General features: G+C 42.2%; 1 protein-coding gene across 2 annotated transcripts in view; it reads right to left on the reverse strand.

Annotated features, from left to right (window-relative positions):
• The window catches only part of LOC146989110 (carboxyl-terminal PDZ ligand of neuronal nitric oxide synthase protein-like), a 249,511-nt gene extending 236,465 nt beyond the window's left edge, over positions 1 to 13,046 (reverse strand). The window contains exons 1-2 of one of the 2 annotated variants that reach the window (XM_085775086.1): positions 12,525 to 13,046; positions 11,956 to 12,027 (exon numbers count right to left, since the gene is read on the reverse strand). In XM_085775086.1, coding sequence (XP_085631212.1) covers positions 11,956 to 12,027; positions 12,525 to 12,629 — 177 coding nt within the window. In that variant the 5' untranslated portion in view covers positions 12,630 to 13,046. The remainder of the gene's footprint in view (positions 1 to 11,955; positions 12,028 to 12,524) is intronic. The other variant, XM_085775085.1, reaches the window with a different exon arrangement.
• Positions 13,047 to 27,016: the final 13,970 nt, after the last annotated feature.

The following is a 27,016-nucleotide window of genomic DNA, read 5'->3' on the forward strand; positions in this document are numbered from 1 at the left end:
AGTAACAAGTCGATGCCGACACACAAGAAAAACGTCAGTACCTGCTTTTTTCCGGTACCGTGAGGAGTGACCGGATATACAACTTTGCCCTCAGTGGGCCGTTCGATTCCTGTCGGGACGGATGCAGACCGTATACACGCGTGAGTGTGAGCAAACGCGTGGTCTCGGTGCGGCTCCAGTTGAGCTTGCGGTCCATTTATGTGAATGTGGCCGAACCTCGAGCCGCTCCAACTGCCCGGTGTGCGCCACAAGTTTGAGTTCATGTAAACATGATGTGCCACACGTTTTTTTTTTTCCCGGTCAGTTGTCATGGAAACATGACGCTCTGACAGTGAAGCGGCGTTTGGATCCTAATACATCCCCATGGTTTGGACCAGAGAAAAAAAAAGTGTGTCAACGCGATACCTACGAGCTGAAAAATGAAACCAAGTGTCAGCCTAAAAGCGAATGGTCAAAAGTTCTCTTGGTGAACTACTTGAAGGATTAAAGTAACGTCTACGTGACTTTCTGTTTGTGTGGTGTCTTTAAATTCTGTGCAGTGTGAGAAGTTGCTGAAGCTCAGTGGAGCTTCAGCAAAGTTTGATCTCAAACTGTTAATGAATTCAGAAGCACATTTTCTTTTTTTTTTAGTCATGGTATGGAATAAGATCATATTTTATCGCATTACACTTACCTATTTTATCTCATTTTATCTAGTGTTTTCCCCATTGCAAGCGACTGAGTGCAAGACAGAGTTTCCTCGATGCCTCTAGTGCTTTAAAATTCCTGAATGAATGAATGCGTATGTGTATGTGTCTCCCCATATGTGTCCCCTATATTCCTTGTTGTTATCATGTAAAGCACTTTGAGCTGCCGCGGGCATGAAAAGTGCTATACAAATAAAGCCTGATTGATTGATTGATTGATTGATTCATTGAAGGTATCGACTACTGAAATTCTGGTATTGTGACAAGCCTAATGAGATCTACTCTCGTTTATCAGTTACATATCCTCAGATGGTTGAAATGAATAAAAAATAAAAACATCTACCTCTTTTTTTAAAAATATATTGCTGTGACTTCCTGCCTGCAGCGACATAATCAGAAACCTAATCCTTCCTCCTACGACCAGGAGTGAAGAGGGAGAGAGGGACGAGTCTAGTTCTTGGATATTTATCTCCGGGTTATTCAACGTCCCCGGAATTAAAATGTTAATAAAAAATTCTGCAGGATGAGATATTTTCAGTGGCGTGGCAGACATTAATTATTAGAAGGGAGGGATCAAATTAAGTCGGTGTCTCCATTAGTTAGAGCAGGAGCTCACAAAGGCCCCCGCCGGTTCTGAGAAAAGAACCCGTGAATCAGCCAAAGTTTCACTCGGCCTCTGATGAAGGGCAGGACAATGTGACAGGCTTACAGAGATAACTCAGGGGAAAAGGGACAGAGAGGGAGAGAGGGAGAGAGAGGGAGGCCAGACACAGTGGTTGATACCAAGAGCGAGGGGGTAAAATGAAAAAAGGGGGTATGAGGTGGGGAGGGGGATTGAAGGAAGAGAGAAATATGAGAAAGAGGAAAAAGTTAAAGCAGTGGGAGGCAGAGAGGCAGAGGGGTCAGGAGGAAAACTTCTCCATGGTCGATTTACAGCCCTGAGCTTTAGTGGGGAAACCGGCCCGGAGGTGTGTGTGTACAGTGCATGTGGGTGTGTGTGTGTACAGTACTGAACGTAAGAGAGAGGGAATGGGCTGTCGAGACAGAACACACACAGAGAGGGATTACTGTATATTTACCTACATGTTACACACACTCAATGTTCAGTGTAGTTCCAGCCAGGAGCAAACAGTCTGGACTGGTTTTCATTAAGGATACGAGTCTGGGAGGTGCTCGCTTGTCAAGTAGGGCCCGATGATTTCCATTGGGGACGGAATCGCAGAATTGGCCAATAGAGGGTACGCACGTGACGTCACCGTACTCGGAAGTCGCTGTGAAATGCTCACCGAGCGGCAAAACGACGAGTGGCAGAGCCGCCAAAGTTTAAAATCGACGAAAGTAATTAGTTCTGGCTGGACCTACGACCCTCGGTGAAGACAGAGAGCAGTACTGACATCACGTTTATCCAATTTGGTCCTGAAAGACGTCAGGATCCTCCGGGTGAAGGTGGAACATGTGGATTTCTGAGCGTCCTTGCTCATAACTAGGGCTGGATACCGCTACTGATTTACTGAATTGATTCGATTCTGATTCACAAGGTCCTGATTCAATTCTATATCGATTCATTTAGGGACATTTCAGTTTTAAAAACCAATTTGCTTGGTTATGAAAGAGATTTTCACTAAACTAATGCTGCAAATTGCACAAAGATGGAACTCTCTAACCTGCATTAATAAAAAATATTCATGTTTATATTAAATTGACCGAAAAGCATTTATTTACATTTATTTAAAGCAGAAGTAAGTGGTCCGGTCATTTTCGCTAATGCTGCGTTCCAGGCAGGCTTTTGAAATCGTAAATTACAGCTTCAAGTCACAACTTACGACTTTGTAGCGTTCCAGGCAACCCACTCGTGTTTTTCCGACCTGTTTTACCGGTGAAAGTCACTATAACGGCCACTCGTAACTTCCGACCGGTGAACTCGTACCAGATCGAACTGGTACCACTTCACGGTCGGAAAAATACGAGTTTCCTTGAACGCACCATAACAGTCCTCGTCGCTACGTCACCACATTCACGGCGTTCCTTGGCTGCACACACAGCCCTGCATGCCGTTCTCTCTCCTCATTGGATAAAAACTGTAGGATACGATAAATGTTTTCTCTTCGGCTCAGAGCAGAGCAGAGGGACTGAGAGACCCGTGTTTCAGTTCAAACACTCTATGTAAGTGATTGCTGTCGGAAGATATAACTATTTAAGACTTTAACACACACAAATATATCACTTACTGCTGCTTTAACATGACCCACTCCAGAAGTAAACAGTGCAACAGTGCAATGGCGTACATTAAAAGATTTTTGGATTGGATTGTAAGGATTTTATGATTTCAGATCTTTCAAATGAAGATTGATATCAATCGGAAAATCTATTTTTTAAACCCAGCCACGACTACATCTTGCAGCTACTATGCGTTGCTGTATGCTTTATCTTGTTTATGAACCGTTTCCTGGTTAAAAATGTACAACCATGACAGATGACAGCTAGAGAGAACAACATGCAACACTGGTCCCTGGCCGTCCCCCAACGCCTGATGCAAGATTCATTAAATGCTTGATGAATAATGTATGTCAAACATTAAATTGCGTGTGCGTGACATTGAAGTGTTGCATCTGATTTCCCTATGTTGTGTGTGTTTTTTACTTTGGCTGTATTTTTACTTCCTTTCACCCCGGCTCACTTCCCGCCGTACCTCAACAGTCTTTCAGATGTGCTGGCATGCAAGGTTGCCTCCTGCATGAATCATATTTAATTCACAATTGCGTTACTTAACACTTTTAATTAAGCCTTTGCATACTTGTGCCTTCGGCTATGAGCAATTTCAATTTGCATCTTGTAGCAGGCAGCCGCAGTCTTAAGAAGCGACAACAGACAAGTTTTCAGGGTCTTACAGTTTCCACTTTGACTCACCCTCTATCAGGCTGTGCACATGTCATCTCCCAACAATCGGCAGCTCACCAGCCCATTCACTATCTGGTGCACAATAAAGCTAGTTAAGCATTAACTGCTTTTCAAATGCACCCAGCTTATATAGGATTTAGAGCCTGCCTCCTAAGCACTTTGCTAACAGCCGGCGAGCGCGGGAGAAAGTGACAACAGCGTAGATAAACATGGCAATGCAGCGGCGTGACGAGCAACACATTAATGTGACTTACACAAATACCCATCATGCACGTCGTCACTTCCAGGACAGGACGAGCCGCAAGCTGCAGAGTAGAGCGGAGTTAGCAGCACCCTCGGCCTGTGATTAGAGGGTAATCAAGCATGCACAGGGCATTATTAGCTCACTTTTTCACCTTTCAACTGTGACCTTGAGTTGATAATAAAACAGCGCGTGAACAATGTGTTGGAGGTCGGGGCCTGACGGACACAAAGAGATGGGTCGAAAGCTATTAGAAAAGGTTTAGTGAGAATATAGAGACACTTCCATACAGCAGAGAGGAGAAAAAGCATACATTTGTCGTCATAAATCATCATTCCTGAAGACAAAACCTCTCTATCACTGTGTTCTTCAATGCAAGGTTGGATTTGTTTCATTGCACTGAAAAAAAATGCACACTTTAAATAACTTTTCTCTGCACAGGTGCAGTTCCTAGAGACTGCAGGTTTTCTGACAGGCCCGGGGTGAGAGTCGGTGTCTGTAAAGTGTGTTAATAATGACTCTCTGGCTCTCTGGTTTCTACCGTGAGGCGAATTTGCACGACTGACATCCATGTTTTAATTTCCCTGAGAAGTTAAATGTCTGAATGACTCTCAAGTCAGATCAGAGAGGAGAAACCACAACAACAACCACAAAAAACCACCTTGTTAGGAAAGTGTGATAAACAACAGGCCTAGAAAACAAGAACTAGACCTTTTTAAAAATGTATCTGTTTTTGTTTTGTTTTTTTCTCAGTTTCATTTCTTTGGTTTTTCCAGTGAAAGTCACACATGGCTGAAACGATGCCCTTTTTATCTATTTTCTTCCTTTCTCTCAAACCCTATAAATGCTCAATGAGGCTGGATTTAAGGCTCCCTCAAAACAAACCAGCCCCAGACAAGAAGACCCCGACTCCACTTTTTTTTTCACCACTGTCTGTTTCTACATCCACAGCGTTTGGCTCACGGGCTCTGTCACAATGCAGCATGATGCCAAGCTGTAAAACTCCTATTGTTTTAATTAATGAGTACTTTGCTGATTGTTTTCTTTATTCATCCATCAGCTGTTTGGTTTATAGAGGTGACATCTTCAAATGGCTCCGACCAGCTGCACAGAACCCCAGATATTCAGTCTGAGTTGATTGATCAGCTGACTAATGGTTTCAGCTTCTCAGTTGTTGTTGTGTTGAGAGTTTGATTACAAAGTGAGGGAGGGATCACAGTTGAATATAAGTGGATGCTATATTATAGCAGTGGTAGAGAAGTAGAGCAAGCCTTCTGCTATAACACCAGAAAGATATGAAATTAAATCGTAAGCCTTGGGAAAAACAAGCAGCAGCTCTGACTGAGTTAACAGTGACATATTTGTTTACACTGTTTTCAAGTGACTCTGCTGATAATGAGACAAGAATCTCTCTAATCTCTAAACTGGGATTGACTGCAGAGCCGAAACATTTAGTCCAATCTCTTTTAATTGATTAACTGTGTAAATTCCTCTTTTTTTTCTTCAATATTTGATGTTGCAGCTTCTGAAATGTGAGGATTTGCGGCTTTTCCTTATCTAACATTTTGCAGTCGATCACATTTATCAGAGCGAGAAGAGAAACTGTTTCATTAAACCAGTCAAACTCTTTCTGTGTCAGAGTTTTCTTCTGTTTCATCCAAATGATGCTGCAACTTGTTTCAGTTCAAACTCACAATGAGAGCCACTTTACTCAGAGCAATTTTAGGCTCCTGATGACTAATGACACCCGGTGCCAGCTCGAGATGGGGTCAGTGAGCAGGATTTAATTCGGGGAAAGAATAGCCTCCCCGGTGGTAAGTGAAGGGCACCTCCATTTAAAGCACCACAGTTAAAGCTACAGAAAGGCAAAAAATTACATCAAATACGTGACTTTAAAAAAAACTCAGACACCTCATCTCGTGATTTGCAGCGATTGGTTGAAACAGGAAGTGCATGTGAGGCAGCTGACAGGTAGAAATAGACGCAAAGTAAGGGGCTCATGAGTGTGTTTCCTGTGTTTAGACAGTGGCGGTGTGTGTTATGTCTGCTGCTCGGCTCCTCAGAGACCGACTCGGAGCCGCTTGTTGCTCTGATGCGTTCAAACACTCCTCCACTGTTGCTGTGGTGAGAGGGGACAGTACACAAGCATGTACGGAGAATGGCAGCCAAGTTTGCCAAGCTCTTAATAAACTGTGGTTGGCTCGGGTCCCGTTTGGTTTTCGGCCACATGGAAAACATTTCACAGAGAACTCTCCAGTTCGATAAGAGACGGCTTCACACCAGCATCTTATCTCATGGATTACGCCAGGATTGGAGATTATATGATGATAATATCAAATATCACTACATTTTCCTCAATATAATCCAACATTTTTCATTAATTTATCTATTTATTAAGCTTTTTCTGTGCAGCTAAATCCAGCCGTCATGTCACTGCTTTACTTACTCTACACAGTTCCTCTACAAGAAACCAAAACATTATATTAGTATCCCTTCTTTTTTTCTTCCTTTTTTAAAATTTATTTACATGAAAACTACAAACAAAGAACATGAGATCATCATGGGCATTATAGTTAAAATCAAAATATTCTTTTACACATATCATGGTATAATGTCATACTATTCAATACACTATTCAATACTATTCAATAACCAGCTAGCCCCAGCCTGATTTACCGTGGCTGAAGCTCAACAGCTCCCTACAAGAAACCATGAAAACAGGTGCACATGTCTCTTTTTGAAAAATAAAAACCCTATCGCACGTCTCACTATCTGAATAAATTCAAGTCGTTTTCAGTATCCTCAATGTGGTGAATAATTACACACCAACTGAAGCTGCGGAGTGTGACACCGCTGTGTGATGATGAAATGAATTTGAACCGTTAAGTAAAGGCAAATCAGCAGCACAGATAACTGATGGAGGAGAGTGTTTGATGTCTCTTTTTTAATGGCAGACACCTCTGCTGAAGCACTTTTATTAATCCCTGCGGATTAATTGAACAGACGCCGAGCTCCTGAGTCGTGATAACGTCAATCAAAGTCAATCAGCTGCCACTCATTAAAAGTGTAGAACATAGACTCCACTCTGCTCCTCTTTTCTTCCATTGTGTCTCGTCTTTAATGTCTCTATCCCAGGTTAATGCAGCCGCTGCTACATAATGAGTGTAAATTCTGAATGAGTGTATTTTCCTGTGTACACAGCAGATTGATGATAATAAGCAAAGTGTAAGTCAAGGGCCCGAACGACCATATAATTACTTCACTGAGTCATTCAGCTTAGCGAGGTAATGGCACTGCCTCACCACAATGACTATAGCTTGTTCGTGCCAATGTGATACTGTATTGATCCCTGTCGGGGCATTAAGCTCCATAATTCCTAAAAGTTTTAAAGTGTTTAAACAAAAAAAAAAAAAAGCTCATATTGGCAGATACCCTCATTTGTCACATCTTTAACTAATTGGTTATAAATCTGAGGCTTAAGTTTATGGGTTTATGTTCATCCTCCAGTACCACTTATAACTATATCACGATTACGGTAGATGAAAACAAGTAAACAATGGAGAAAGTATTTGGCAGATCAATCAAAGAAAGCCCTATAAAATTACACTGACATTGATGTTTCCACAACACTGTAGAGCATGTAGCGTGCGGCCCTGGGGGCAGATCAGTGTACATCACTGGAGTCATTAGATGTTAAGTGTTAGATCCCAGGGGCACAACCCGCCGGTCAACACCGCAGAGACCCCGGCTGCTACCACCCACCAAGACAGAAACCGTCTTCAAAGACGCTGCTCATGTTATGTCATGTTCGCTCTCCAATGATGCATCATTAAAGTGATGTACGGCGTGATCAGACTACCTACTGGACGTCTCTGCGCCCCATGCAGAGCTCAAAAGAGGAGCGTGGGACATTAAAGTGTACAGTGAAATCCTAACTAACTATGTTGATGTTAAATAAGATGCTCGTTAGCCGCCCGGTGGACAGACAGACCGTCCTGGACCACCTCGTCCACGCCGGCAGCTCCAGGGGACGGACAAAGCGTTTCAGTCTCTCTCTTCTTTCCCCCACTCCAGCGCCACCGCTGTGCTGCTTCAGTCTCCGCAGACGTCTCCTCAGACACATCTAATCTTCTCATCCCATGCTGTTCAATCTTCCTACAGTCAGTTAACCCAGCAAAGGAAGATTAATGAGAAATTAATCCCTTTAATTCACTGCAAAGGTCTCCTCCTTTTAACCAGATAAGCTGCCGCCAGACTTCGCCAGACGATGAGAATAATAAATTTAATTTGCAAAGACCTTTATGTTATACTGTACGGCGCGTTCACCTTTGTGTGGACTCCGGCTGACAGCGTGACAAAGGCAGAGACAAGGCAGAAGTCGTCCGTCCTCTCCAAAGCTCCTTTAGCTCATATCAGATCACTTCAGATCACAACATTCGTCTGCTTATCTTTTGTAGCTAAAGCCTGGAGAACAACCCAACGAGCTCTGCAGTGATTAGCCCATCCATCGTCAGGCTGTGGACGGAGAATTAATTAACAAATAGTTCATCAGTTCACCTTGTTGCAAATTGCAGATTCTGAGCTAAATTATTCTTCCAAAAACAACACAAATCAATTCCTTTTATACAATTTTCTGAAATGTTATTGACTAAACCATTAACTGATTCATTTAGAAACAGACAGGCCGATCAATAATCAAAGTTACAATGAGTTGCAGCCCTGAACACAATGCAGACACACCTGATGCAGGGAAGTTTAAAAACTGTATTTCCATCTTATGTTTCCTCTTTCTTTCCTGGGAACAGTAATAAATCATTCAAGAACAACGTGCACAACAAAAGGTGTGTGTATGTGTGTGTGCGTCAGTGTGTGACTGACATGCAAGAGCAACAACACCACCACCACAGCGGATCCTGCAGCGCGGCACGCATTGCTTCACTGTAGGTGGCTATTTCCTGCTTTGCCATGTCATTAGGTTGTTATCAGCGACCGGCTTTTACAGGTGACTCATGCACACGACGAACAATGACACCATACATCAACTGGGTTGCCTGGCAACCAGCGCAGCTCCGACTGACTTTGCACAATGAGGGAGCCGATAGAAATCTTGGAAAAGACCAGACACTTCGGGGGAAAGCGTCGTCTTCCCAAACTTTTCTCTCAGAAACTCCACCAGGCATCAAAAGTTACATGAAAGCAGCAGACGCCTCTGCCCCGCGCCGCTCCGTCCCCGAGGTAGAAAACGGTACAAACATTTTTCTTGATGCAAACTAATAGCGTTGTCAGCTTAACTTTGTTTGAAGGGAAGAAGTTTCTTTGGTGACATTAAGCTTCTGCCAGACTACAAGCTTAAATGAATTAACGTCTTCTCTTCCCACAGTGACAGAACAGGTGTTGTGAGGCGTGGAAAAGCTTTCCAGTCTTAACTCTGACCATCACAGACTGAACACAGTCATGTTTTTGTGCTCTCATTGTTTTGATGTACCTGTATATTCCTGTTCATTCAGTGGATAGAAGTCGAAGCCACTGATTTGTGCCTTTGTCAGCAAACACTACAGCACTTTCTAGCTGCTCCGCGGTGCAAACGTCCAGCAGCTTAGGGGATAAAAACAACCATTTCTGTAGAAGTCAAGAAGCCCATGGTATAGATCCACATTATTCCATTAAACGTCAAACTCAAACAGGAACAAACCAAATGTAATTAACAGTATAAAACATGGGAGCACCACAGTGTAGAGTAGGAATGGAGCTACGCTGATGTCTCTGGGTGACGAGAAGCCTCACAAAAACCTAATTTCACAAAACCAATGAACTACAACACTGTGCACGATAAGATTGTTTTACCTTTAATAGGCACAAACGCTTCAGCATGGATAATGTTTTTCAGTTTAACTCAGAAGGAAATAGAGGTGGCATGTGCTTACAACCCTTCTCTTTCTCCACACTCGTTCTCCAGAAGATGTAAACAATCCATAAGCAGAGCCAGATTCTCCATGCGAGTCAGGACATGAAACTCATATTTCATCACATCATCATGTTTGGTCATATAATAAAGGTTTTACTTCCTCTTATTCAACATTCAGTTCAGTTTCTCGCAACCCAAGTAAAACAAATGGCTTCAGGGCTCCTCCAGTGGTCCCATGCTTTCCAACGTGACCTCCCTTCCAAGTCGGATACCTGTGGTTTCCCTCGATTGTGTTGTCAGGCCAGTGTCAAACCATTTTCACACTGGAGGAGCCAAACCAAAGCCCAATTCCCTGCCAACGACAACAGCTGCCATGGCAGCACGCTGGGAGGTCCACTTTACAGGAGCAGGTTACGTCTCTGGAAAGGCCAATAAGAACAATTCGCACCTTTGGAGAAACTGTAAGCGTCATGTAGGAATGATCTGCAGCCCTTTAACCACTGGCTTTGCTCAAACTACAGTCAGTCAGATAAGAAATGGCTGCTATTTGAAGTAAAATGTCAGAAAGTAGTGAGTATCTATTCTTTAAAAGCTGTATTTTTACTTCTTTTCAGTTATTAGATGATAAAATACGAATAGATGGTGTACCAGTCTTGCCCATGTAGCCATGTGTGTTCTTGCCTGCGTGGTCTGAAGGGGATCTATGATTTAATACAGCACACCTACCACTTCATCACCATAATCCCCAAATACCCCTACACCACTGGCACAACTTATATTAGGCTGCTAAACCAACTGCTGTCAAACTGGCAGACACACTGATTAAGATTAAGTCTACTCTCAGGAGCAGAAAAAGAGCTGCACATCTTAGGTTTACATAGCAGAAGAGAGGGAGCGAGAGGGAGAGAGCAAGAGAGAGAGAGAGAGCGATCACACTCCAGTGCATTGCTTCAAAGGGAAACTTCAAAACAGTGACGGAGCACATGGGAAACCAAAAACCTCCCGCCAGGCAGCAGCCCGAGTCTGAGACAGTACAAACTGAGTCTGCTGCACATTCTAACTCCAAGGTGCTTTCGTAACCAGCGCTCACACCATCGGTATGTCTGAAACCATGAGACTGTCCTTTATGCATCCAATCAAAAACAAGCTTATGACTCATTTTGATGATTTGTAATGCAATTCCCAAGGGGGGTTCTATGGGAAAGGTCACTAAGTAGTCCAACCTTTATTCTAATTACCAATTCATGCCTTTCAACACAACAATCAGACCTTTGGACCTCACCTTATATTTCACAATTGAACTGATTAACTGTATCTGACAGGGCCAATTTTCCAACAGAAACGTCTAATTTAAAAGTTAAGGACTTTCTTTTAAGAAAAGTTCAGAATTACCAGTAGCTAGAAAGAGGGGTTTCACATCGGCAGGGCTCTGTGCCAGTTCCAGTTCCCGGAATCAATTTTGAACTAACCGGCGTGTTCAGACCGAAAACATAACAGGTTCGGAAACTTGTTGGTAAATAGTTGTTTTTTCCTGCAAACCATGACATCATCAGTGGGCATGTGGGATTCAACAGAATTTCATGAAAAGCTAGAAAGCAGTATACAAGAAAGAACAAGTATGAATTTCCCTTCAGGGCTTTATAAAGTAGCCAAATGAAATGCTTATCTCTGAACTTGGGGAAGAGATGGCCAAGGCTGGGTTCACTCCAACGGCAGACAAAATAATATAAACTTTAAAAAAAAAAAAACTAAGAAGGATTACAGAGAATGCAAAAAAGCAAAACATGTTGCCACTGTTGAGTTTACTTTCTCCTGTATGCAGAATAACATACACCCACTTTGGTTCCACATAAACTGGTGTGAATGGGGGCTGGTTCACCAGAAAGCACCATGGTTCTTCTGAGACTCCAGAACAGAACCACCACTACCAGAACCATTAAGCATCCACACTTCACTAATGTTTCAGTCCACACATTCCCTCATTCAGCTCATACTCCCATACATACAGTACCTTCACCTATGGACACAACTCAGAAAGTTGCCCTTCTTCTGATACAAGCCAATGTTTATTCAATCACACATAAGCCGAATGCAGCAATGGGACGCACTGACTTCACCTCCACCTCAGCTCGTACTCTAACCTCTTGTACTTATTGGCTATTAAACGTGGATTTGTCAAAATGCGTGTTTTTTTAATGGCACTGCTTCGTGGAGCTTCCACTCACCCGTATTCTCCTCATCGCAGCCACGATCTCCACTCGGCTGCTCGGCCGCGCCACATCCAGGCTGCCGATGTACTGTTGTTGTCAGGAAGCAAATGAAAGAAAGAAGGGGGAAACATGGCAGGTACGACACATTAATTAACCCATAACACTATTTAGTTTTGACCTAGTTTTAATTCACAGAATCAGTTCAGCTGTCGACCTGAAGTGAATGATTAACTCAATATCTCTCTGGTTGTATCCACTTAACTTTACGTGCTAGCTAAATCTGGAAGAAGCTTTCAGATAAAGTCGTTACTTCGGTTATTATTTTTAATTTTAACACACTAGCTGAACAGATAAGTGTGTTAACGTTGCATGTTTGACATAAACATACGTAACAGCCTACTAATACATTCGAATGAAGACAGTAACGTCTGAGATTTAAAAATTAGACGTTAAAACATGGGGCTTTAAAAAAATAGCCGTTAACGTGTGGAGATTTAAATTTGAACGTTGTCATGTTTCATTTGAATGAGACGTTAACGGCTTTTTAGAGACGTTGAGTTAAAAGTTGGTGCCTGTGAACTCACCTTTGCCTCGAAGTTGATCCCATGCTGAAACGCTTCCTCGTTGTGCAGTGGGATCCTCAGATCATGTCCATCATCCACCAGGTTATACTTGGTTTTTCCAGGCATTTTTGTCAAAAATTAGTATGTCCTACTAGTAGTTCCACACAGCCGGAGGAGGAGGGGGGGAAACGGAGGAATGTCGAGTCGGTTTAACGGCGTAGGTGTGTAGGTAAATCCAAAAGAATACAATTCCAAAATCCCGTCAGTGCGTGTGCTCCATCGCAGCAGCTCCGCGGGCTTCTTCTCACTACACCGCCTCCCTTATATCAAAAAAACAGCGGCCAAGTGTCGGCAACAACAACAACTCCTCCAGCGAAGCGCTCCGGCCGGCGCTGCCGTTAACGTTTACCGGCGGGACAGCTTTTAAAAGCCCGTGCAGACCCGCAGAAACAGCGACATGCTGAGAGCGACGGAGCGAGAGAGAGTGTGGGAGAGGGAGGGAGGGGGGCAGATGTGTTTTCCCTACTTTTCCTGTGGTGAGTGAGTGAGTGTGGAAGTTGGTTGGGTCCTGCCTCCTCCTGCCCCTGGACTCCCCGCCCCCTCTGCCTCTCGCCGGCCGCCTCTCCGCTCCTCCCGCCCCGCCGCGGCTCTCTGCGCAGGCCGGGTGTGATTGGAGGAGCCCGGGGATCCCACCTGCTTCCATTGGAGCAACGGGCTCACCGAGGCTCCGTGGGGGAGGGGGCAAAAAGTCTGGTACCTGCCCCCTCTCTACCCCCCCTCCTACCCCTACCACCACTACACACTCACACACACATAACCTGAATGTCAGCCATGCAAACTAAGGAGTGGTGCAGGTCAGGATACTGTATACTACTCACATTTCTATTCTGTAAACTTTGGCTTTGTCATTAACAAAAGTGACACATTGACAAACAATGTTTTTTTTTTTTATGTTGGCTAATGCACAAAGAAAGAAGGAAAATCTTCTTATTACAGTATTATTTTATTTGTTTTATTCAAAATGTATGACACCAGCTAGTTGCACCCAGGGGACCTACATGAAATAAAGAAGAAGAAATGCTTCTATGTCTTTTATAGGTGGGATGGGTTAGCCCTATATTAAATCACAAATCTCTGCTTGTGAGTTAAATACAAGGAGCAAGGCTACCAACTAGTGGCCACATCTGCTCACACCTGCCTGGGTGAGTATTAACTCACAGAGATGTCTTAAAAGATGAGAATGAAAAGAGTTAGAAGTGATACGATCTATCTGTCCCAGTTTCTCTTTCTCTGACAGATACATATAAAATAGACTTTTAAACTTTTAGGTATCTAAGACCTTTAACTGACCTAACTTAATTTGAATGTGAAAAGCTGAAGGGGCATTTAGGTAAAGATCAAGGACTTCCACAATACTGAATGCAAAACAGTGAAAATGACTTGAGACCATATGTTGGATGTAGACACAAAATAATCACATAGATTAATAGAAAAGACAAATAATAAACAAAACACTGATTCAGACTCACAGCACTGATTAAAAAAAAGAAAAGAAAAGAAAGAAAAGCTACTGGTCAATGCTCTTCTTAAATATTAAAACTATGCTGACCTAAATACATTCACACTATTCAAACAAAGAGTCTTGACACTGAGCATCCTCCACACATCTTGTTCAAGCATCTGGAATAAAAGCCCCTCAATCCGGAGAAACCGCAGTGATATGTGGTCAGTGGACACGGCAGAGCCCCTGTGTTCATGTTTAATGCAGTTGTCATGTTGTATAATGCACACAGACCATCTGCGTCACCCTGGGAGTAAAGATGCAGCGCTCTCCCCCCTCAAGGTGGTCCCAGGCGAGAAGGGAAGGGGTAAGTGGGGCAGCAGTAATTCACATTCTCACCACCTCTTTGGAAGTATATAAAGCACTGCTGCTAATGGTTACCTGAGGGCTTTATAGCAGGATGATGCTGCATATGATTTACTCTCCGTGGGCTCAGAACTGGCATCTGGATAGCACGTCTTGTCATGTACCATTCATGTTGCTCAGATTCACTGTGTACAGCCAAATCAAAACAAAAATATAAATTCTATTTGTCAGTCTCCATGCTTTTAATGACTAATGCTCAGTAACAACGGGGCACATCTTTGATGCCACGGTTTATTCTATTGATAGCATATCTCTGTATAACTGCTGTGATGAACGACAGACAGCGAGGCAACGATATGGCAGACGAGAACAGCTGCTGTCTCTGCACAAGGAATTATTGCTGAATACAACCAGTCCCCCTCTCCGGGACCCCTAGTGCTCCTAAGGCTCTTAAAAGGGATAGAGACCCACATAATCCCTGCCTGGTCTTTTAAATACATGTGATCTTTTGATTAGGGGGTTTGGATTTTAAAGGGATAGTTTAACATTTTGGCAAATTGGCCCATTGCCATAATCCCTATAGTTTTAGGAGTAGGTTCGTTACCTTTAATTGTCGGTGCAAGCAATTTTTAGAACGGCGGAGCAGAGCCGCTAGCTGCTCAGAGCTACGCTACGGAGGCTAATGGGATTTCTTGGTTTCTCTCATCAGAGTCATCAAATACACAATCCAACAGCTCCAAAATGCTGTTGTGGACAAGTTGTGAGCTGCACATTCACCACGCTATGAGATAATAATGTAACGTTACGAGACAGAGTTATTTTCGAGGCAAATGCAGAGACTGCTTGCCAAAAAACTGCCTCTGACAGGAACACGCATCAGCTGTTTTGCATGAATTTACCTTGAAAACAACTCTGTCTCGTAACGTTACGTTATTAACTCATAGTGTGGTGAATGTGCAGCTCACAACTTGTCCACGAGAGAGTTTTGGAGTTGTAAAAAAAAGCTTCTAGTTCTCTCCCTTTGTGTTCAAAACCCCCGCTAACACACACAATAAGTAAAAGAAAATAACCACACCCTCTCAATATGTCAACATAAAGCAAAATGGCAAGCAAAAATATATTGTGGCTTCTACAGTTGTGGATCGACCGTAGTACTTCCTTAAGGTTAGAGTATACACTGAACTTGTCCCTGTTTGAGATGTAGTGCACAGCACCTTATGTCTGGTGCATGCTGGGATAGACTTCAACCTCTGAACAGGAGAAAGGATAGATGGCAGCTGCAGTTTTAAAGCTGTTATTAATGAGCGTGTGTGGTTTTCTGAGTTAGCCCGAAATGAGCACCTGCAAATCCTCAGGTTTTGTTTTGTTGTAGTAGTAAATACGTCTCTCTGCCATTTAGAGCCGATTTTTAAAGCATTGTTTCAAGTTTTCTGACAGTATGTTTCTGTTTCAGTAATTAGATATTACAGAGTATCCAGATACAGTCCATAGAGTTTGTCTGCCACAGTGTGTGTTTCACATTGTTCTGCTTACTGATTATTGATGGCAGTAACATGCTGAGGATCAGAGCGATGCATGAATGCGGATAAGAAAGAACAGGACTGCCAGTCTAGTCTGAGTAAACATGTATCTAAACTATGCAGTCTGGAAAGTCAGCTGAACGTTTGTTAGGCCTGGAAGGAAAACAGCAAAATGATCAGGAAATAAAATGAAATGAATGTAAATATGACGTTTGCTTAGAGAGAGTTACACGGTGATGTTTCAGAGTGAAACTCAGCTGAGATTTCCTCCTGCTGCTATAACTCCCCTCAGTGTGAGGTCAGTGTAGCAGCAGGGGCCCTGAACCTCTGGTGCCCTCCCGGTGGCATCTATCTCATAAGCACCAGCAAACACACACCACCAACTGTCTGTGCGCACACACACACACACACACACACACACATACATACATAGACATACACACATACACGCATACACATCTTGAGGGCTTCTTAAACTGAATTAGTAATGGCGATTTGCAAAGAATGTGGGACACACAACACGAGGACTAGATCGAGTTCTCCTCGGAGAGCTGCAGAGACGGAGACAGACGAGTGGCGGGACAAACAACAACCTGAACAATGATTTGTAGAGAACATACACTACAGTAGGTTTGTATACAAGCCAGTGTTAATCAAGTAATGCACTTTTTGACTGTGTTTTTCTGATGCATGAAGTGCAAAACTAAGGCTGCTGTCAAAGTATAGTGTTTGGATGAGTTATCTTTGTAAAGAGACGATTCATTCATGAGATGTTTGATTTAATTTGGCTAAAAACAACTCCAGACTCCTGAAAAGAGAAAGAAAAGATGCATCATCTATCAAAGGTTCAAGAAATGTGTAACATAAGAACTAATATATACTTTGTTATCACTCTCCATACAGTGATGAACACAGTTATAAATGTTTGCCTCTGGATTTATAAGCTCGTCTATAATGTAATTTAATAATTGCATTTTCACACTTGACGGACTCAGTATTTATAAATCAAGTATTGTATCAGTTACACACCAGTTTAGGAGACGTCAGTGGGTCACCAGAGTTACTGCAGTTCATCCTGAGAGGGACATGAATGTCACAACTCTCATTGGCAGAAGGAAAATTACAGGTTTGAAATTGATTTTTTCAACAGTTCACAACAATAAAAACGACCACAGTTCTCCAGCCTCTTTGACTTATGATGCTCTTGTCTTTGTATGGACACGAGCTGTAACTTTCCTACTGCAGAGACTTCACTTAAACAATTTCCACAAGCCTTGAGCTGGGAAAGTCTCCAGTATTTCTCAAGGAAAATTAAAAGAGCAAAATCTAAAATTATCATCATCATTTTCTGTAACATAAACATCTGATCAGTATGTTTCTGAGTTTAGACTGTTTCAGCTTTGTTTCCTTCTGTTCTCCATATAAGAACACTTCCGAGGTCACAGCAGCCGCGGCTTTAGAGGATACAGCCTTTATTTGTTTAGTAACTTGTGCTGTAGGAGAAGCAGATCGTTTAAGCTGTGGTCCCTGGGAGTTTTTAACTATTTAACTGTGGGTCCAGGGCTTTAAAGTGTGATCCATGTGCCCACTCAAGGACAAAAAGGACAAAGGTAAAGTAAGTTAAACAATGTGAAATACCCCCCCTCCCACTCCCACTCACAAAGACTTTCATCTGCCACTTAATAAGTCAGAATAACAATGATGTGATTTATGGAAGGACAGGTTCTCTCTTTCTGTCTTCCTGTTGAGTGGAGCACATTCAACATGTCGAACAGAGAAATGTGCCACCATCAAATCCTGGGTCGGTTTAAAGGTCCCGTCAACAATGCAAAAGAAAACCGAAGCCGTACCGCACCAGCAGGACTCGAAATGTGAGACTAGAACCAGTTTAAACTACTGACACAGGTGTGTTGTTGAGTAAAAAAACAGACATTTTCATTGGCTGAGAAATGCACAAAATGCTGCACACTACACACTAGACTGTCTTCTGTGGCTCTTTGTTAAGGAGCTTTGATAAGTCAAGCAGTCAAGCTCAGGACTGTTTCCATATCAACAAAGACAAAAACGCGAGAAAACATGGATTTAGGAGGAAAAAAAACTTTTTGGATGGGGAAAGAAAGCATCAATATGAATATAACTACTTTTTTCCCATCCAAAATCTTTTTTCTCCTCCTAAATCCTCGCGTTTCTGTCTTTGTTGATATGGAAACAGTCCCAAGCTTGACAGTCGACTAGTAAGGTCTACCCACGGAGCTGGAGTAAACAGACGTATGTGATAAAAACACACGTTAGCACTGCTCTCTCTCTCTCTCTCTTTTTGTGCTGTGCTCTTAAAATAAACTAACAAATACTAGTGTAAAGTCCTGTATAAGGAATGTTCAGCTTAAATTTTCCCCTTAAATTTAGGTTCTCAGGAAAATCGCCGCTTATCAGTTAATCGATCATCGATTGATAAGGTCTAGTATCAACTATCGATTAATAAATTACTCGATAATTTGCATCCCTATTCCTGACAATTCAGAGAGGTTTGAACATTTCTACTCTGTCCTGGGCTCTGAGGGTTTTAACTCAACTAAACTAACTAAATCTGGACTTGAACGGATGAAAACTGTCGTTCTCTGATCCTGATACTAACACACACATACACACCTTCGCACACACTTTCATTGAGGAGATGTTTCCATTCTTTAGCAACAGTGTTGGTGGCCTCCCATCCCAATCTCTACATGCTTCCACTCTCACATGTCATACGCAAACATAATCTTAGTTACCATAATTATGCAGATGATTCGCAACTTTATATTTCACTACACCCAGATGACCTATCACCCATAATATCCCTCACTCAGTGTATCAAAGATATCAATCATTGGATGTCAGAAATTTTTTCTACAACTAAACAAAGACAAAACGGAAATACTCATCTTTGGTGCACAGGCTCAGAGACAGAAAATTGCAGCACATCTCAACTCTATCTCTCTGGACAGCAAAACTGAAGCAAGGACTCTGGGTGTAATAATTGACAGCGATCTAAATTTCAGAAATCATATCAATCACATTACCAGATCATCTTTCTATCATCTCAAAAATATTTCCAAATTGAGGGGCTTTCTGTCAAAATCAGACTCAGAAAAAATAATCCACGCTTTTATAACAAGTAGATTAGATTACTGTAATGGTTTATTCACTGGACTCTCAAAATCAAGTATTCAGAGGTTACAACTAATTCAAAATGCAGCTGCACGCATTCTCACTGGTACCAAGAAATATCAACACATCACACCCGTTCTTAAATCTTTGCACTGGTTACCTGTTAGTACAAGAATCAATTTCAAAATACTACTCCTGGTTTACAAAGCACTACATGGCCTTGCACCTCAATACATCACAGATATGCTCACACTTACACCCCAGCAAGAACACTTCGGTCAACAGGCAGTGGCAACTTACTCATTCCTCGCACCAGATCCAAAGAAGGGGAGGCAGCTTTTAGTGTATATGCGCCACGAAAATGGAACACCTTGCCTGACACAGTTAGACATGCCACGTCAGTAGCCATCTTTAAAAACAGATTAAAAACATATCTTTTCTCAACAGCATTCTGCTGAACTGTGTGTGTGTGTGTGTGTGTGTGTGCATGTGTCCATATGTGATTGTGTCAGTGGGTGCACCTGTGTGAGTCTAAGTGTGTATGTGCTGAAGATGACATATATGATTGTTTACTTGCACTTGCACTCTTCTTGTTTTCTATTCGATTTCTATATAACTATGTATACCTGTTGTGAAGCACATTGAGTCTGCCTTGTGCATGAAATGCGCTTTATAAATAAAGTTGAATTGAATTGAATTGAAGCTGTTGCAGTGACGGTGGAGCAGAGCAGTTAGAAATAAAGAGGACAATCCTCCTGCCTCGTTATTCTCTCTTTACTTTTCTCTTCTGTTGGACTGGACCAGTGGAGGTTTTTTTTTTTCTCACCTGTTGCAGCTTTTTCCATAAGCTCCTACCGTCCTCTCCTGCAGTTCAGGCTGACAAACACCAGGTGGCGACGTTTCCTCACAGCCAGTCAGAGCTGCTGGCCAGTGGAGCTGAAACACACCAGGCTGGAGGAGGGTTAAAACAAGTTGGGTGTCTTATTTCTATTTTTTTTATTTTGTTTGGAAAAGGCATTTTCCATCAGAACCAACAGTACAAAAATACAAAATTGGTATTTTCCATAGCCCTTTTCCACCCCCCCCCCCAACCATTTATGCATACAGGTGAGCAACAAGAGTCTACAAAGGTCACAGTTTGTGTGGTAAAGGACAGTCCTCCTGGTCCTCCATGAGCATCCATATTCACTTTCCTGGAAACATATCCTCATACACTGCCGCACACAGCCGTCCAGAAAAAAGTCAGGGTTAGGGTTAGGGTGATGATGTCGTTGTCGTCATCATCAATTGTACAGGGGGTGCGTCTGAAATGGGACGCTGCCGTCCATCAGTGCCACTCCGTAGCGTCTGTGTCTTCACAATCAGACTTCTCACCCCTGTTAACAGACGTCTGTGTGGGATTATTAACAGAGCAGCCTCTGAAAAGGGGGGCTTTTATTTTGGCAGTCACACAACTTTTAACAGAAGCTGGAAATTAAACAGCAAGCTTTTTTCCCCTTCAAATGAATTCAAGAAAAGATCAAATTAGGATTGAAGAGTGTGTGAAAGTGATAGAAATATTATTATATACTGTAACTGCAATATTGTTAATTCGGTACAGTTGTCCTGACAGGAACGCACATCAGCGGTTTTGCATGAATTTAACCCGTTGTTATCTCATGGCATGGTGAACGTGCAGGTCAAAGTCCTGTTTTGTTGGTAGTTTTTTTAAATATTCAACCTTCTTTTAAAGTCCTAGTTATTTACTGGAGTCACTTATTTTCATTCATCTTTTTGGAAGTGTTTTGTATTAAAAAGTGAACCTGTGCTCTGGTGTCTTTTGACTGCCAGGTGCCTGGTGGAGAGTAAAAGAGTTATGTATCTGCAGCTCTCCTTTAGTTTGATGAAGCTTTACAGCGAGTCGCAGCTTATTCTTTATTCATTTTTCTGTTCCAGCCACCACTTTACTGGTTTTCTCCACCCTCACTGCCTGTGTAATCGTACCGAGGACCAAATGTAGCACGGGAATGGAGAGACGCACTCTAAAATATCATCTAAATCTGTTGGCAATGGTGTGGTTTGGTAGCAACTGGCTGTAGAAAACCGACAGCACTCTCAATAAGTGTAACACTTTCTTTTAATATAAAGCACACAGCAGCAGTCACAAACAAACAGACGCGTTTCGACTTACAACCGTCCTCAGCGTGGTTTGGTAGCAATCCAGCAGTTTATATGGAGTATAAAACCTGATCAGAGCAGCAGACTGTTAGTAACAAGCTGATGAATATAGCAGCTGAAGATCCGTGTTTACATCTGTGAGGTAAAAGAGGCTGAATCTCTGTGTAGATCTGCAGAACTGTGAGATGTAATTTTGTCCCATCGCTCTTTGGCTGAAATCTTTGTGAACAAGGTTAATGAGTTCAACTCTGTGTCTGCATGTACAGGATAAATACTGGTGCCTCTATATCTGACTAAGTACATGCTGAACACACGCGATTCCACGGTGAACAGATCATGACATATCTCTGACACCATCTTCCACCACATGTCCACAATACTGACCTCCTTTAACGAGTGACTCCAGACTTCATACTCCACTTTAGTTGCAATTAAATAAGGTGTTAGTACTTGATACTGATTCTGGAGCGATTCAGCTGCCCACTTTGAACCAGTGGAGGTTGGACACCGTGTACCAGCTCTTTCTGGGTTTGCTCAGATTTCCCTGTCTGTTTAGCTAAGCACTTACAAAGAGCCTGTTTGTAATTTCACTCTCTACTCTGCTACATACATTTAACGGTGCAGCTACAGAATATATACCTTAGATGGTAACTTCTGCCATCGGCAGTCGGTGCCAACATGTTAAGAGTTGTGTAATATCTTCACAGGATCGCACAGCAAAGTTTAGCCTCATTAGTTAAAGGAAGTAAAAAATACACTGTGCATCCAAAAAGGGTGAGGCAGAGCACCTCAACAAGAGGCCGCATTCAAACACACCTTAAAAACCTCACACTTGTAATCCACTGGTAAATTAATAGTAATTTGAAGTAAAAAGAATCAATGTGGTAGCTGTGGTTATATATGTTTTTCATGGCAACTTGCCAGAAGATCAGAAATGTGTATTTTGCCTTTGTTATTTACGTATATGTTATATTGTTTAATCAAGAGCATGAGAAGGAGTTTCTAATAAATCGTTTAGAAGAACCAATGATACAAAAATATTTGATTGTGAAATACATACATATGAATTGTAAATATTAATATCAATCTGTTGTGTCACTGTGTAGAATTGTTTTCTTTTACTATATGCTGATGTTAATATTCATTAGGCCCTGTACAGAATCTGTAACATCTGGTTATAATGTAAATGTCAGCTGCTGAATTTCTTTACAGTGTAAAATTAGATAAAGCCCAGAAGTTAATTATAGTACTTCAGATTGCTCACACAGCACACACACATTCACACAGAGGTAAATGCACAATTAAAACAGAAGTTGTGTACACAGAGGTAAATGCACAATTAAAATTTAAGTTGTGTTGTGTAAAAAAAAAAAAAAAAGCTTATTGCAAATATGCACATGTCCGCTTGATTATACCCAAAACTAACAGACCTACAAGTTGACCCTTAAGCATGAATATTGTTTTTAAAATAACAATTGCAACACACACACACTCTCTTCAAAGGGCAAGTTCACGACAAAGCTCAGTAAACCGTACAGAGAAACCAGCAGGGCGCTGTGTTTTTCTAGCTCTAGGGTTTGATCTCCAACTGGAGTTCCTCCATCATTACTGAGCTTTGATTGGGCAGCAGCATCATAAAAGTGCTGCAGATTTCTGGACATGAGATCATGTTAGCGCATTGCACTGCACTGACCATCCTCCATGAATGCATGTGAGGTCAAGGCAAAACACCCGGTGCCCTCAGAGAAGAAGAAGCCCACTCACTGTGGTCGGCCCGCTGTATTGGGCCCGGCGGCATGCCAGTGTCATTGTGTGCCCACGCAGCTGTGACCTTCTCAGGGATCATCAAGGCATCTGCCCCCCTGATTGAGATTCCAGGTAAGATTAAGCGTGGCCCCTGGAAATCTGTGTCAAGTGTACAGAGTGTGTCGGCCGTCGGCCCCTCGTAAAAAGTTGTGTGTCCCCGTGTGGCTCGCGTGCACTAAGGACCTGAAAGATTTACACTTTGTGCGATGCTAATGGACCCTTAAAGAAAAAACGTGATACAATATCTCTTTAAATAAAAAAAAATAAAAAATAAAAAACTCTTACCGCAACCATACCAGACGCTTTACTCAGCATATTAGTCTGAGAATACCTCACAGTAAACTCAGCTCTTAATTCTGACCCGACTGTGCACACATGTCACTCACTGAGTCAGTTTCATGGCTTCCTGTCTGGGAAACTTACATGACGCCGCCATGACTCAGCTGTGTATGAATGCAGTGTTCTTAATCTGCTTTTTATTGACTGTTTTATCTAAATTTGTGATTGTGAATTATAATAGATGCATATTTTTCACATACTGTATATGGATCTTTTGTTGTCTTTTGGATAAATAAAATGAGTGAAAAATATTCTTTAAGATCAAGTCAATGAACAGTTAACAACAACTATCATCTGGCAACTTAATTAGAGGAATATTTGCTCTTCACAAGTGTTTTTGTCTGATTCATTTAATTGCTTTCTTACTAAAATGGTATGTGACAAAGGTTTTTTCATAGCTGTACGTGTGAATATTTAACAGGTTTTTATGGCTGTGTGAAGAGGGCTGACGTGCTGGTTCTTGAAAGACTCCGTTTAATGCAGAGACAGGTGCTGGTGGTCAGGTCAAGCGGCAGCTGTCCATGTTAACTAGGTTATATATTTTTTCTGTGTCATTATTATTAGTCCAATCGAGGTCACAAACTTTAGTTCTGCTCCGTTCATTATTCTCAGATCTGAATAATTGTGTCTGGAACATTTTTTATCTTATCTCACAGTTAGTTACAGGGCTGTGGATGGAAACTTTCAATGTTTCTCCAGCTGAAACTCATGTTGTTGTTGGTGGTGTTTTTTTAAATTACAAACAAAAGGGTCATGGTCTGTCAAATACACTACACAGGATGTAACCTCAGGCCGCTCTGTGTTGTGATATTTCCTCTGACAAACACAACTATTGTCCCAAGATAATCCAATAAAGTGCGAACTAAATATAGCAGCAGTGGAAGACAAAACGTTTGGCCCGGGGCGACACTCTAGCACCTACGCAAAGCGCTGTTAAGCCCGACAGCAGCAGACACCAGCCCTGCCAATTAGCACAGACGGAGGAAGGTAGAGGGACAGGAGGGCGACAGAGGAGCGAGGGAGGATTCAATGTCAAGACCGAAGACTAAAAGACTGAGCTCACTAATGGGAAGGTCGGGAGAATAACGCACGGCCGTGATAAATACAACAGACGATAACGAGACAATCCGCCGAAAGCCTGACACAGCAGAAACCTGAGAGCTGAGACGTCTTGCTCCAAAGTGTTGACGGCACAAAGTCTGTTTGGTTTTGAGGCAGAAGCAAAGTTCTTAGTGTAAAAAGATAAATCTTGTGACAGAGCTGTGTCCAAGAAGACCTAAAATTACTCAACAAAAGATGTTCTCTGTCCTAACCTGTGTTCTCCACAGCGACGTATCGCCGTTGACCTACTGAACAGAACTGATCTTTTTTGAACATGAATGTGTTTTATGATAAAAAACAGTTTAGAAGAATTTGGTTCAGGAAATTATTATGGTTTTGATTAAAAGTAAAATCTTTACAATGGGAGCCTCACTAAGAAATGCAGAGAGTCCTTAGTGAGGAGCCTCCTCGAGTTGCTAAATTACGATAAGCTAGCAAGAGCTAACGTTAGGCTACAGCTTAAAGAGGACACGAAACAGCCAGCTGAATAAATACAGTTAATTAAACGGATTCCCAGTGTAGGCTACTTAAAAATTGTCAAACCAATGCTCGAAACGTAAACATTAAGGAGAAAATTTAAGTTTAGTTTTGCATTTTCCACAGTTTTTTTTAGCTAGGACGCAGCCATCTTTGTTGGTCGCCAGTTTGTGACATCACTGGATTGGTTGCCTCCGCTGGCAGACAGTGAAAGTGAATGATAGCTACAGACAGAGACGGTAAAAAATGAAAATGTGAAGGCACAGAATTAGAGATGACACAGGGGAGACCACAGCTGTATTGCTCCTTCATATAACAACGAGTTACTGTAGAAAAAGCTGTCTGTTTTCATTAACTACCCCTAACGGCTGCGGCTAACAACAGAGACTCCTCTGCTGATCTCGGCTCCAGGGTCTGTTTCTCACAGCATGTTTACATCCAGAAGAAAACTAAGAGTAAGGAAAGTGGATCGTAACGTAGCATTAAGTGACGGACAGTGAAGCTGTTTGAACACTCAGACTCAACTGGAAGGATTTAAAACGTGGCGTTGTTTAACCCTCGATGTTACCTGCGGTAGAATATTACTGTAAGCCTACTTAATATGAAAGGGGGCTCCTGCATGCTTGAGTTTTACACTGCTGACTTGTATCATCGGAATAGATCAACAATTAACAGGTAAGGGCATCTCTCTCACAGACTCAGTTGTTGCAATGCAACAAAGCACTGCATATTTTTCATGTAATTTCTTTGATTTGTGTCCATTTAAATTTTATGGCCTTATGACTCAACTAAACTCAACTCTTGTTTATGTAATTTATCCAGTAAATCGTCCAGTGTTTAAGAAAGCAGAGAGACCAGCAGAGGTTTGCATTCTTCTAGTTGTCCTCATTTGTTGCTTTTTTTGTGGGTGCAGGATATGCAGGCTGAAAAACTGGAGCAGGCAACCATGGCGATCTTTGTCATGGAAAGAGGATCCTTTCCTTCCACCCGAAGGCATCAAGTCATTGATGGGACACAGATCCTGGACAAGGTGCCTTCAGTTGCAACAGCTGTTGCCATGTTCTTCGGACTTGCATATGACACGTGGTTGAGAATTATCAAAGGATTGTTGATCTGTATAGGCCTACATACCTTTTTTTAATGTACAATGTTCTGAGTCTTCATCAAAATGTATTTAAAGCCTCAGTATGTAGTATTGGGGTTAAACCGTAACATCCAGCGTTCAGATTCTAGATTGTAGCGCTCACTCGCTCACCCCTCCTGTCGGCAAAGTGACAGTGTACGGGGACAAACACGTTCGCAAACTAACCGCTAATAATATCTTTGACCAATTACTATCGTTTTTTTTTGTTACTATTATTTTTTTTTAACACACATGCAATCTTCCACTCGTGCCTGCCTTCAGTCATACACAGGAGGACTTACAGTATGTGCTAGTTAGGCAGTGCGGCCCCATGAAGGAAGAAAAGAGGACAAACATACTTGGACATACAGTATATACATTGAGTCAGAGCTAAATGTTCGTTCGTCGTTGTAAACCATTGGATGTATGATGTAAACATGGAAGAACATCTCACAGCAAATCTCGCGCATGCGCACAAACATCAACAGAGCCACTGGGAGCTACTGCTACAACAAGGCTAAAAACAGAGATCTCATTTATTTTTTCCGAACAACTTTTTCATGTTGCGGCTTCAGGACACTTGGGTCAGTACAGACGAGCAGTATGGAGGTATTTGGATCTTTCATAGTGTGTGTTTTGGACGATTCAAAAGTGAACTCTATCCGCCGCCATTATATGAAAATCCGCTGCCAGCCGGACCCCCCCTGGAACTCCTAAAGCGTTTTGATGACTCTGAAAGTTCTCCAAACCGTTCAATGACGGTGAGTAGAAAATTGGTGAATTATCGATTTTGGGTGAAGTATCCCTTTAAAGGAGCCAAAGTTATTTTGATGATCTCAGGCAGGGAATGGTTTGACGAGTCAGTCCAAGTGCCCTGATTGTCCTGCTGTTCACTGGTCTAAAAACCTCTTCAAAGATTCTTAAACGTCCAGTGTGTAATATTTGTCAAGGTTTATTGACAAATCTGAATATA

This window comes from Trachurus japonicus, chromosome 4 (assembly GCF_045865225.1).
Source record: "Trachurus japonicus isolate A0001 chromosome 4, Traja_1.0".
NCBI lineage: Eukaryota > Metazoa > Chordata > Actinopteri > Carangiformes > Carangidae > Trachurus > Trachurus japonicus.